This window comes from Amblyraja radiata, chromosome 32 (assembly GCF_010909765.2).
Source record: "Amblyraja radiata isolate CabotCenter1 chromosome 32, sAmbRad1.1.pri, whole genome shotgun sequence".
Lineage (NCBI taxonomy): Eukaryota > Metazoa > Chordata > Chondrichthyes > Rajiformes > Rajidae > Amblyraja > Amblyraja radiata.
In genome coordinates, this window is record NC_045987.1 from 19,898,981 (window position 1) to 19,911,889 (window position 12,909).

General features: G+C 42.3%; 1 protein-coding gene across 5 annotated transcripts in view; it reads right to left on the reverse strand.

The window, feature by feature from the left end:
• The window catches only part of LOC116990793 (spermatid perinuclear RNA binding protein), a 129,244-nt gene that overhangs the window by 60,050 nt on the left and 56,285 nt on the right, over positions 1 to 12,909 (reverse strand). For 3 of the 5 annotated variants that reach the window (XM_033048758.1, XM_033048759.1, XM_033048760.1), the window contains exons 3-4: positions 2,903 to 3,092; positions 1,736 to 1,971 (exon numbers count right to left, since the gene is read on the reverse strand). In XM_033048758.1, coding sequence (XP_032904649.1) covers positions 1,736 to 1,971; positions 2,903 to 2,941 — 275 coding nt within the window. In that variant the 5' untranslated portion in view covers positions 2,942 to 3,092. The remainder of the gene's footprint in view (positions 1 to 1,735; positions 1,972 to 2,902; positions 3,093 to 12,909) is intronic. The other 2 variants (XM_033048761.1, XM_033048763.1) reach the window with 1 other exon arrangement.

Here is a 12,909-nt window from a genome sequence, read left to right on the forward strand (position 1 = left end):
CATGGCGTCTCTTGCATGTGGGCTCAGTAGACTATGTCTGTATACTTCGATAGTTGAGGATGTGCCTAGGTATGGCAATACTGTAAGAAAATAATTTCACTATGCATTTGCACATGTGACAATAAAATAAACTTTGAACCATTAAAAGTTTCCCTTAACCTTCTCAAGTTTAGTTGACATTAGAGATGAAACATGGAAACAGACTCTTTGGCCCACTGAGTCCACGCCAACCATCAATCTAGTTCTATGTAATCACACCTTCTTTTCCACTCCCTACACTTTAGGGGCAATTTACAGAGGCCAATTAACCTACCGATCCACACATATATGGGATGTGGGAGGAAAGTGGAGCACCCGGAGGAAACCCATGCGGTCACATGGAGAACGTGCAATACCCCACAGGCAGCACTGAAGGTCAGGATTGGACCTGGGTGTCCGCCACTGTGAGGCAGCAGCTCGACCATCTGCGCCACTGAATCGTGCTTCCCCCCCAACACCCCCCCATCTCTTATGGGAAACTCTTCATACCTACTAACTTTGCAGTAAATAGCTTCTGCATCTTTTCTAAAACACTGCCATTCTAAATTATGGTTCCCAGAGATGGACAAAATAAAGCCTAACAATTTTTTTATTACACTTTATTCTGGCTTCCTTGTTTTTATTGTCAACGAGCCCAGGATTTGCACTTCTATTTATTAACAATCTTAAACACTGGTTTTATGTCATCTTCAATGATTTGGCTATACAAACTAATTCCAATACCCACCAGTAATGTTGCTCTTTGCCCATTTTGAAAGAATACATCACAACTTTGGTGTCACATCTGACCCGAAATGAGCATCAGGCCACATAAGTATGACATCAACTGGACTGTTCTGTCACAAATCCTCTCCTGCTTCACGTACAGCTTCAAACTGCCAGGTTTGCCTATTCCAATGTATTAATGAGTTGCCCTTTTATCCTCCATTTCAAACGGGATCATCCAAAAGCTGCGCTCCATCTCACGCTGTCGTGTTCTTCCAAAACACTACTGTTGTTCATACCCAGACTCTCAATTAACCAATGCCTTTACTTTTAAATTATAGTTTTTAAATCCCTCTTTGACCTTGCTTTGTAACCTACTGCAGTCCTAAGCCTCTTATATTTGTTTTCCCAGCCTCTCAAACATTCCTATGTTTAACTATTCCATACCTGGCAGTTTCCGCCTGTAATCTTTCCCCAAACATCGCCATCATGACATTTCTTCAGGTCTACCTCTTTGACCAAGCTCATTACATAATTTAGCAGCAAAAGATGTTTCCTATGAAAATTGTTTTACTATCTCAAAGACAATACAAACAAAACATTGTTCTGTCTTCTAAACATACTCAATCATCCCCATTTCTCAAAGCCAGATCTGGGATACATTTCCAAACAGTTGTTTTAGCAGATATATCTGGAAAATATGATCTAGGAAAAGTCTTCTAATTTGAAGGATGCAATGGAAAATCTGCCATAATACAATGATGCTAGAATTAAGAGATTTCATTAAATTTGTGCCTTGAAAACATATTTTAACCAAACATTTAGCACAGTTTGTAAATAGAAATTATAATTTCCCACAAATAATTAACATTTCATGTGGATGAAAAACCAATATATTAGCAGAACATTTGTATCTATGACATCTGTGTAAAAAGAAACCTAATAACTGTACAGAAAAGACTGGATCTTTAATAAATACGAAGCAACTTGCCTTGAGTTGCTCTCTGAGGTGTCACTTTTTTTGCCGTCTCCAGCTCCATCTTCATCCGCGTCCACATTAACTGACTGCAAATTAGTTTCATCCAAATAATCAGATACGTGTTTTAGTGCACATTCCACCGTTGAAACCATATTCTGTACAGCTTCAAGCTCTTCTTGGGAAGGATACACTGTGGAATGTTTTGCCATGACATGACGATCGTCATTAGCAAATGTTCGGATTGGCCTCTTTGGAAAGAAAATAAAGATTGACATTAGATTGTTTTCCAAATGGCAAAGGAATAGAAATTCCAAAAAACTAAGCGCTAACTATCAAAATCAATCAAAAGCAGAGTCAAAATCCATGCATAATATAATGCTGATAGCCTGCTCCTCTGTTATTCCCGTTGCACCGCTGGAGTGAAGACAATAAAAATCCATTTTGTTTCAGGCTTTATTACAACTTTAGATTGATAGAAAAGATCTCATTTACAAAGGTTAACAACAGATTATTTGGAGACCATGGCTTTCACTTTAGGAGGCATGAAGCATACTGCTCTTTACATTCTCTCATGGTTTAATTGCTTCTTGTTAGGCAAGTTACTTTTTTTTGCTGATGAGGCCAAAGAACATGTGCAGAACAAGGCACAGTTATAACTAAAATATAACAATGCATATTTGTATCATGTTATGAAATGATCTTTATCTGCATGATTCACTTTATTGTTCAAATATTATTCAAGACCACTGGATGATGACAATAATCATTCTGAATGTTGTTCCATTCTGAAAGTTGCCTACATTGTCATGGTAAGGAAATACCCTTCCCTATAAGTTTGTCTTTAGGCAGCCCAAAACAACAAATAATACTGTAAATCAACTCCATTAGTCAACTACTCTTAGTTTTGCATAACATTTGAGAGATGTGACTGAGATCTGATTTTTGTATACAAATGGATTATCAAAGGCATGTAATCTTATGAGCCACTTAATAAGGATGTCTGTGAGAACACGGACATAAAATCAAACCTTCAATTTTGGGGGGAAATGCTAAAAGTGCCAATTTTGAATCATGAATCAGGTAACACAGGAGAGGATATGGCAAGAGCTTGGCATGCAGAGAATATAACTTGAAGAATGCTGAAGACCCTACCAAGGCAGGTAACGTTAGACAGCTTACCTTCTGTATGGTCTTCTTCATTCTTTCAATATACTTCATCCTCCAAATACAAATGATTAAGCCATCACCCAAACGGGGGAAAATTGCAGGACTCTGTCCATTTAAGACTTTTCATCCTTGCAGTAGCCATGCAAGCCACATGATCTCCCCCGCCTGTGCTGCATATAAGGTCTCATTCTGTACCTCAGTTCTTTCATGGAGGAGAAAACAGAAGAGATCAAATTGATACAGCGCAAAATACACAAAAGAAAGTGCGCCAAGTGAGAAAAAGAAAAAATGGTATGGTTTGAGCTACTATTTAAAAAAAAATCCTAATACTGTTTTCTCCTGATGTAAATAGAAGTTTCCTATGGCAAATTTACATTTGGTATAATTTAAAACTTACCCATATGCATTTGGCATATTTATTGTTTCTGCACTGAGATTAGTTGAGCTACCACAATAATCTCACCTACATGGCATTAACACAAAAGATTCTGTACTTACATGATATAAAGGATTTTTGAATAGGCAGGTGTTTTCTTTGTGAAGATCTTCGAAAAGTTTTAATTTCCTATGTTTTACTATCCAATAACACCAAAAATGACCTAAGTAATTTAATGCTGAAATCCACACAAATATTTTTTTAAAGTTGCCGTTGATAATATAAGTACAGTTGACAAAGTGATAAGGGATAGATTTACACAAGTAAAAAGATTCATTGATTAAAAGTACTTGAAATGACATTAATAAACTAAACCATGGAAATATTTGTCATTTAGCTGCATGTGCAAGTAATTGGGAGTTATCTGCTGTGCATAAAAACGGAATTTCATTTTATCCTGCTTTAACTGTGGCGACAAAATATGAATGGAGCATGTGCGATAGAAAGACCTGAGGCTGCTGTCCTCCATAGCTAGCACTCTCTCCTGGATTAGTCCATCACTCATATTTACAGCTCATTTCTCCCTCTAACTGACTACAAACTGTGAAAAAGGCCTGTACCCAAACATCTGGACATAAAGCATTTGTTATACAGGTGCACAACCTTTTATCCGAAGATCCAAATAACGAAAACCTCCGAATAGCGGCCATTTTTGACAAATTCTGAATTACGAAAAGTGTCTGGTCCCAAGGCTTTCGGATAAAAGGTTGTGCACCTGTACTTCCATTTTCACCTAATGTTTGCTTGACTTCTCTCACCAGTGTCTTCAGTGCTTTTTCATTATTGCTTTACCAATTGGTATTATTATACCTACATATTGGTTCACCAGTTATTGGTTTACACAGAATCCAGACAGTAACCCTTGCACGCTAGTATTGTGACAATGATCATGAAACTACAGGATTGATGCTAAAGGTATTTGGTTGACTAAACATCAGATAAGAAAATCTATTATCCTAAGCATAGCTCCAGGCTTCAGTCCCACCAATGCTGTTGATGCTCAAAAAGACACACAGTGATGGAGAAATTCAGCAGGTCAGGCAACATCTCTGGAGAACATGGTTAGGCGACTTTTCGGGTTGGAACCGCCCTCATACTGCCCAATCCAAAACATTGCCTATCCATGTTCTCAGAGATGCTGCCAGACCCGCTGAATTACTCCAGTACTGCGTTTTTCTTAGTAAACTCGCATCTGCAGTTCCTAGTGTTTGTTATTGATGCTCATCACTGTCACCAATCTCCATAATTCCCATGTAACTAAGAAAGAACAATAAATGCCAGTCTTGTCAACCACTTGCAACATCCTCCAAGTAGATTAGAAAATGTTACAGCCAGCAGTTAATTACTGATGTGGAAGATTTTATTCAGAATTAGTGCTTAAAGTTCAGGCAGGACCCAAAAGCATGGTAAATAATTCTAAAACTGTAAGGATAGGCTATACTTCCTGGTTGCGCTCAGTGTTAAATGACAGTGTGCTTCATGGTGCTGAAATGTCCTTTCACCCCAGGGCTCAAAGTTGCTTAAAGTTCTGGGAACTGTCCGAACACTACCTCTAATCTCAACTGTGTAATTATTCTCATTACAGGTTTCCATTGTGTACAAAGCTACCCAGCCTATATTTCATTCTGCCTTAACTGGTAACAGAACTTGTACATTCTGGTCTCCACAATATTTTAATTGTTAGTGATCAGATTGCACCAGTATTTCAATTAACCAAGCTTCTTCGGGTGATGCTTAGCTAACCTCTACAATCAGATCTGTATTTCAATTACAGATCAGTGAAGAGTCTTGAATGAACAGTTGAAGGATATTAAGAATGTATATTAAAAACAAAAATCAATATATGCGCATGTGCCCATCTTGTTCATGCACTGCAAATCTTTGAACGAACTTACCTACATATATACTTGGTAAGTCATTCAAACTTCAATCAATTGGAATGAATCATTGGTTACTTGTGGCATCTTCCTAAGAGCACACGATAAGTGGAACAACTTCCCATCTTACAGTCTGAAGGATCCGACTTGAAACACCACTTATTCATTTTCTCCAGAGACGCTGTCTAACCCGCTGAGTTACTCCAGTATTTTATGCCCGCCTTTCCATCGTGCTTCTTGGGGTTTTACACAGTGTATGCACAACATACAGTCGGTGAGTACTAAAATCTCTATTACTCCAAACATTAAACAATAATGGATGTGGCTTGAAACTATTTTATCCTGTGCAATGCAGGCACTCCAAAAGAGGAATCACCAGGCTAATTATTGGTACAGGTGCACAACCTTTTATCCGGAGTTCCGGAAACCGAAAAACTCCGAAAACCGGCCATTTTTCCCAGGATGTCGTCTGCACACCAAAGCTCGCGTTTGGCGCCAAACTTGACCCGAAACGACCCACGGTCAACCCAGGTCTGTACTACTGTAGCGGCTGCCTCCTCCCCAGAGACGCCGTTGTGTGTTGTGTGTCGGCGGCCACAGCACAGCTTACCGCACGGCGACCCGGTACGGCATTGCCCGCTCCCCGCTGGTATCCCAGCGCTGCGACGCCGCCGACTCCCAACATCGCGGAGCTGGGGCTGCGGGCGTCCGGCCGTGGGCGGCGCTGGATTTGGAGCGCCGCGCAGCCAGGGGTAGAGTTGCCGGGGTCGGAGCTCCAACCGGCGCCGCCCGCCCGCAGCCCCAGCTCCGCGATGTTGGGAGTCGGCGGCCATAGCGCTCCGGAGCTTACTGCACGGCGACCCGGTAAGGCATTGCCCGCTCCCCGCCTCTCCGACCAGGTAGGGGACTAAGAATTAAAGTTTCACCCCCCCCCCCCCATAAAATCCCTCCAAACTAACTGACTAAACATGTATGCAATGATTTACAATGATTCTCCGGTCTCTGGGGAGGAGGCTGCCGCTCCAGACTTTTCAAGCCGCCCGCGCTACCTACCTAATCTACGCTAAAAATCTTCCATTCGGAAATCCGAAAAATTCCGAAATCCGACAAGTGTCTGGTCCCAAGGCTTTCGGATAAAAGGTTGTGCACCTGTATGACAAGGTTATCTTACGAATTTCTCAAGAAAATAGATGTATGTACTTTGTGTTTAGTAAAATGAGGGGTGATCTTATTGAAACATAAAACTCTTAGACAGGTTGACAGGATAGATGTCAAGATGTTTCTACTGGTAGAAGAATCTTGAAAAAGAGGACATTGTTGCAAGATTACGGGGCTGTCATTTAAAACTGTGGTGGGCAGGAACTTCTTGCTGTGGGTGGCAAATCTGTGGAATTCTCCATATCAGAGGGTTGTGAAGTCTAGATACTTGTAGTGATACAATTTTTAAAATAAAGGTATTGGGGACTATGGGAGACTGGCACAGGAGAGGAGATGAGGCCAAAGCATAAGACATGATCAGGTTGCATGGTAGGGTTGGCTTGATAGGCCGAGTGGCATATTTCTGCCTCTATCTTCTTATGTGTGCTAATACAGAGGTTACTAGCGGCAAGGACATGAAATTGCAAATTTACTGGTGAGTCAAACTGGGGTAAGCATTCCCAACAATGCAACATCCATGTTGACGTGATGGGTTGTATTGTCGGGTATTGTGTACATAACATCGACAGGTATGGCAACTTCCCAAGGTTTATAATGTGCAGGTACTTCCATTTTGCTTTGATTCAACAGGTAACTGAATCATTACACATCATATTAAATTTAACAGTGCTCATTGATTAGCACTACATCAACCTGCACTGTAGAAATAAGGAACTGCAGATGCTTGTTTACAATAAAAAGACACAAAGCATTACAGTAACTCAGCGGGTCAAGATGCATCACTGGAGAACTTGGACAGATGACGTTTCGGGTCAGGCGCTTCTTCAGACTAATTGTGGTGATGGGGAAAGAAAGCTAGAAAGGAAGAGGGGACCTGCAACGGACCCCAAATCTACTTCATCCTCTGGAAGATCCACGTTTTCAATAAACGATTCCTGGCCCGCCTTAACTCCACCATGGACCTGAAACTAGCCCGCCTCCAGGCTGCTCCTGCCACCGACACTCCGCGACTCGACCGCCTGGAGGCCCCAGGCCCCAACGCTGGCCCGCGCTGCCTGCCCGAGTCCCGCGACACCATCTTGGCCACGAAGAGCAGCACCAGCACTGACCGGGACGCCGCCTTCGCTGAGCTCCACGTCGATGCTGCCGCCGACCTTCACCTGCCTACCGATGACGCCGAGCCTCGCTGCCTCATCGGTAACTCTGACTATCTCCCCTTCACCGATTCCTCCGACTATCGCCACCATAATGTGACCGCCGAACCTCGCCGCCCACCGGGACCGCCGAACCTTGCCGCCGCACCGGGGCCTACTCCCCCCGCCGCCTCACTGGGCCCATCGAACATCGCTGCCGCACCGGGCCCATTGAACATCGCCGCCTCACCCGGCCCACCGAACATGGCCGCGCACCGGGCCCGCCAAACTCACCGCCGCACAAGGGCCTACTCACCTCGCCGCCTCACCGGGCTCGCCGAACCTCGTCGCCCCACCGACCATCCGCACATCGGGACCTCCCACGCTTCGCCCGCTGACTCGGACTCCACGACCCGCAGACTTCCACCATTGATTCCACCAACCCTCGCCACTCCACCGCCCGCAGCCATCGTCTTCCCTGCAGCCTGGACTCAGTACCGGGCCTGAAGCTTCCACGCTGCAGACTCCAACTCCCCTGGGTTTGACTGCGCTGGGTCGTAGTGCCAATCCCCCTAACCCTGGTAACCTCAATGGTTGTTCCACTGGGTCTTCCCCATCCATCTCTAACCATGTGACCCCAGCTTTTCCCCACCCATACTACAGTCCTCATGCCCTCCACCCCCCCCCCCCCCCCCTCCCTGACCTCCCACCACACATCACCTCGCCCTCAGTCCACTCACCTGCCTTCCTCCGGCTCCAACCCCCATCCCTGCCATGTGTTTACCATCCCCCCTAACCTCCTCCTTTCAGATACGGTCTGTCCTCAGCAGAGGCCTCACCTTTGTCCACCTCCGACCCCACCTCAATGAGTTCCACGCCCACCACGATTTGGAGCTCTTCTACCGTCACCTCCGCCTCACAGCGTTCTTCCATGGGAAGGAGTGTGGGGGGTATTGGTTACCACACTGTATTCTTTTTTATGCCCGGGCTTTCTTTCACACATGGGTAACCAGGTGGCGGGATGGGAAATCAAATCGGGGTAAACATTTCCAACAATCGGAAATCATGAAAAGCAGAGTAACATTAATTTTAATAAATCATAGTAGAGAGCCCAACGTATCGCACTTCTGATGGAGCCCTTGTTGAATCTTTTTGATTAAATCAATAAAGCCTCTGTTGTACCTTTGTCACTGTAGGTTTAAGTAATGGGAGAAACAATCCAATGTCCTCCACAGTGTGTTATTCTAGACCCATCCCTAGCACAGTATAATTTAAACTAAATATGCATGCAAGGGATCCACTATTCCATCACATGGTTCAATTATGTTCACATCACTCTGGCTGTACTAGAAATTACATATACTGCCATTATACTGCTATTTCAGAATTGAAATATAAAATCACAAATGCATAAACCATACCCCCTCTATTATTTCAATGTACTCCAAAATTAAGAACTGTGTTCTTAATTGTGGTTTCATTGTGGGTTTTTTCTCATGGATAGCTCACATACTGTTAACAGTTAACAGTTCAAATGCATCTACATGTTCCTCCACGGTTAACTTGGCTCAATGATAGAAAAATCATCTTGAGGCGGAAGATTGTGTGTTCACGCCCTGGAGCAGCGTTTGCACAAAATGCAAATTGACATTACATTTACTGCAGTAACAAAGAAGATGTACGTTCCAAGGTCTCATCTTTTGGATTAGATGGTAAATGCATGTATGTTCGTTCAAGTGGATATGGAAGATCTCATTCTATTAGTTATATAAGAAGCAGAGAGATCCTTCTGTTATTATGCCCAATATTAATTAACCCAGCAAAATAGATTAGCTTTGCATCTTACTGATTTTTTAAAATATGGTTATAAACAAATTCCTGGTATATTTATCTGCAAAAAGAAAGCGATTGGTTGCAAAGCGCTTTGTTTTACTATCAGAATGTGAACACTGCTAAACAAATGGCAGTTCCTTTCCTATGTTTTGGAAAATGGTTAGATTTACAAAATGTATAATTTACCAGATGGGCAAGATTTCTGACTCCTTTATCCAGCTGAACTGCAGCTTATATTATTGGTTCCACGTTCTGGTCCTTACATTTGTTTTCTTCCTTTAATCAAATCATTGATTTTACTTTGTGCTTTGCCAATCTCTCTCTATTTGCTAAGGCTGTTTTTTATGTGCCCAATTTAAGAATTTCTAACTGTAAGACTTGTTTTATCAGTCTCATCCACAGCCATCTGTCTCCCAACTATGTGTTAGGAAGATTCTCATTCAACATGCACATTTTTCAGGGTGCTGGCACTAATTATTTGTTACCCTTTGTTTCTGCATATAAATTTAGTGTCTTTTTCTTCTTCCCCTGAGATGTATTTATCCTGTCAGGTGCTAAGATTTGAACTTGTCAACATTTCTTTCTTGGGAAAATAAACATTGCTCAATGTTAAATTGAAGACTGTAAGTTTTATTTCTGAGGTAATAGCCAGCGAATCAACTTATTTCCCTTTATAATCAAAGAGATATCTCTGCTTTGATTACCATAATTTATTAATATGTTATGACAATTTAAAAGAAGAAAGTGATCATATCAGCCTAAATTATGAATAGATTTATTCATCAATAAAATTCTCTGAGGTATGTCCAAAGTTTAGAGTCAGGAGACAAAACCTAAGAACTTAACCAAATTAATCCTTTGAGTTCTTATTGCCACAGGTGACATTCTCTTTTAAGGGGAAAAAATGTGGTTTTTCTCCAGAAAATAATATAATTTTACAAGCACAGTTTACCAGTTAAGCAAACAAACAATACGGTAATATATTTGTAACCTTAACAGCAGAATTCCCTAACCACTGAGACTAGTTATGAACCACATTGGCCATTCTGAGCATGGTTTTCATAAAAGTATCGCGTTGAATTTCCAGTCCCTCTTCCCCACAAGAGAAGGATAATTATTGTACAAGATTTATTTAATTACACTGCACATTTTTCCCTACAGTATATATTGGGTACATTAAAAAGCACGGCTAAACATTCTGAATGATCAGTATCTGTAATCAGCATTTATTCATAGTTGTAATACTGCATGATACTGACGGATTCTGACCAGAGATCATCCACTGTATTTATTTCTGTTATGCTTCTGTGTAGATTTCCTGCCCTGCTGATCGACTCTCCCACCAAATGCATTACCTCATGCTCTCTGGACTGAATACCCATTGCCCTTCTGTGTCCACCAAACCTATCCATAATACCATCCTGCAGCATGGAACATCTACTTCATTATCAACAATATTGCCAGTTTTGGCTCCAATCAGCAAACTCCTTATTCATGCTCCTAACATCACAGTCATTCATATTTATCACAAGAGATGTAAATGCTTAAATGCGTGTAAGTGTACAGCGCACAGAACCCCAGTAACTAAATGCCCTGCTGTTCTCAGACCTTGAGCCATTTTTTAGCTCACCCTGTAACTTTCCTTGGATCCCAGAAGTGTTTTACTTTCCAATGAATGCCTGGTGAGGTTTTGATAAATGTTTCATCAAATTCCACAAAAATGACAGCCATAGAGCATTTATATACAATGTGGAAACATGCCCTACGGCCCAACTTGCCCATGCCATCCATCTATACTGCGCTTGGCCTATATCCTTCTAAACATAACCTATCCATGTACCTGTTGAAATGTCTATTAAACATTATGATTGTACCTGTCTCAACTACCTCCTCTGGCAGCTTGTTGCATATACATACCCTACTTTGTGTAAAAAATGTTACCCCTCAGGTTCCTATTAAATCTTTTCCCCCCTAAGATTAAACCTGTGTCCTCTGGTTTGTGATTCCCCTAATTTGGGCAAAAGACTGTGCTTTTACCCTATCTATTCCCCTCATGATCTTGTACACCTCTATAAGATCACCCTTCATCCTCCTGTGCTTCAAGGAATAAAGTCCTAGCCTACTCAACCTCTCCCTATATCTCAGGCCCTTGAGACCTTGCAACATCCTTGTAAACCTTCTCTGCACCCTTTCCACCTTCACATCTTTCCTATAATATGGCGAACAAAACTGAAGGCAATACTCTAAATGTGGCCTCATCAATGTCTTATTCAACTGCAACGTGACATCCCAAAATCCATTCTCAATACTCTAACCGATGAAGGTCAAAGCACCGAAAGCCATTTTGACCACCCCAACTAACTGTGATGCCACTTTCAAGGAACTATGTACCTACATTCTTAGATCCCTCTGCTCTACAACATTTCCAGAGCCCTACCCTTCTAGACTTCCCAAATTGCAACACCTCACACTTCTCAGTATTAAATCCCATCAACCATTCCTCAGCCCACCCACCCAACCGATCAAGATCCTGCTGCAACTTTGACAATCATCTTCACTATCTACAATACCACCTACTTTTGTGTAATTTGCAATCTTGTTAATCATGCCTAGTATGCTCTCATCCAAATCATCAATATAGACAAACAGCAATGGGCCCAGCACCGAACCCTAAGGCACACCACTAGTCACAGTCTGAAAAGCAACCTTCCCCCATCACCCTCTGCTTCCTAATTTTGTATCCAGTCAACTATCTTTCCTTGGATCCTATGCGATCTAACCTTCCAGAGCAGCCGACCATGCAGAAGCTTGTCAAATGCCTTGCTGAAATCCATATACACAACAACTACATCTCTGCCCACACCAAACGTTTTGGTCACATCTTCAAAAAAAAAACTTGTGACACGATCTCCCTAATCAGCAGTTGTCCATCTAAATGCACGTATATCTTATCCCTCAGAATACTTTCTAGTAACTTTCCAACCCCAGATGTTACGACTCACTGGCCTGTAGTTCCCTGGCTTTTCCCTGCAGCACTTCTTAAATAGAGCCACAACTTCTGCTCCCTCCGTTCTCCCGGCACCTCACTCATAGTTAATGATGACTCATAAATCTCAGCCAGGTCACCCACAATTTTCGCTCTAGCTTCCCAAAGTGTCTACGGATATATCTAATCAAGCCCAGGAGATCTGTCTACCGTCATACTAGTCAGGATCTTCAGCACCTCCTCGACTGTAATAGTGACTGCCCTCAATGCCTTCCATTGACTGCCCTAAGTTCCCTGGTCTTCATGTTTTTCTCCATGGTAAAAAGAGAAGAGAAATACTCAATGAGGATCTTGCCCATCTCCTGTGGCTCCTCAGGGAGTTGAACTCCTTGATGCCTGAGGAGTCCCATTCTCTTTCCGTTATCTTTTTTCCCTTAATGTTCATAAAATCTCTTGGGACTATCCTTAATATTATTTACCAGAGCTCTCTCCAGTCCACTTTTAGCCCTCCTTTTTGCACCTCAATTCCCAAAACTTCTCCAGGGATACATTTGATCCCATCTTCCTATATCTGCCCCATGCCTCCTTCTTACACT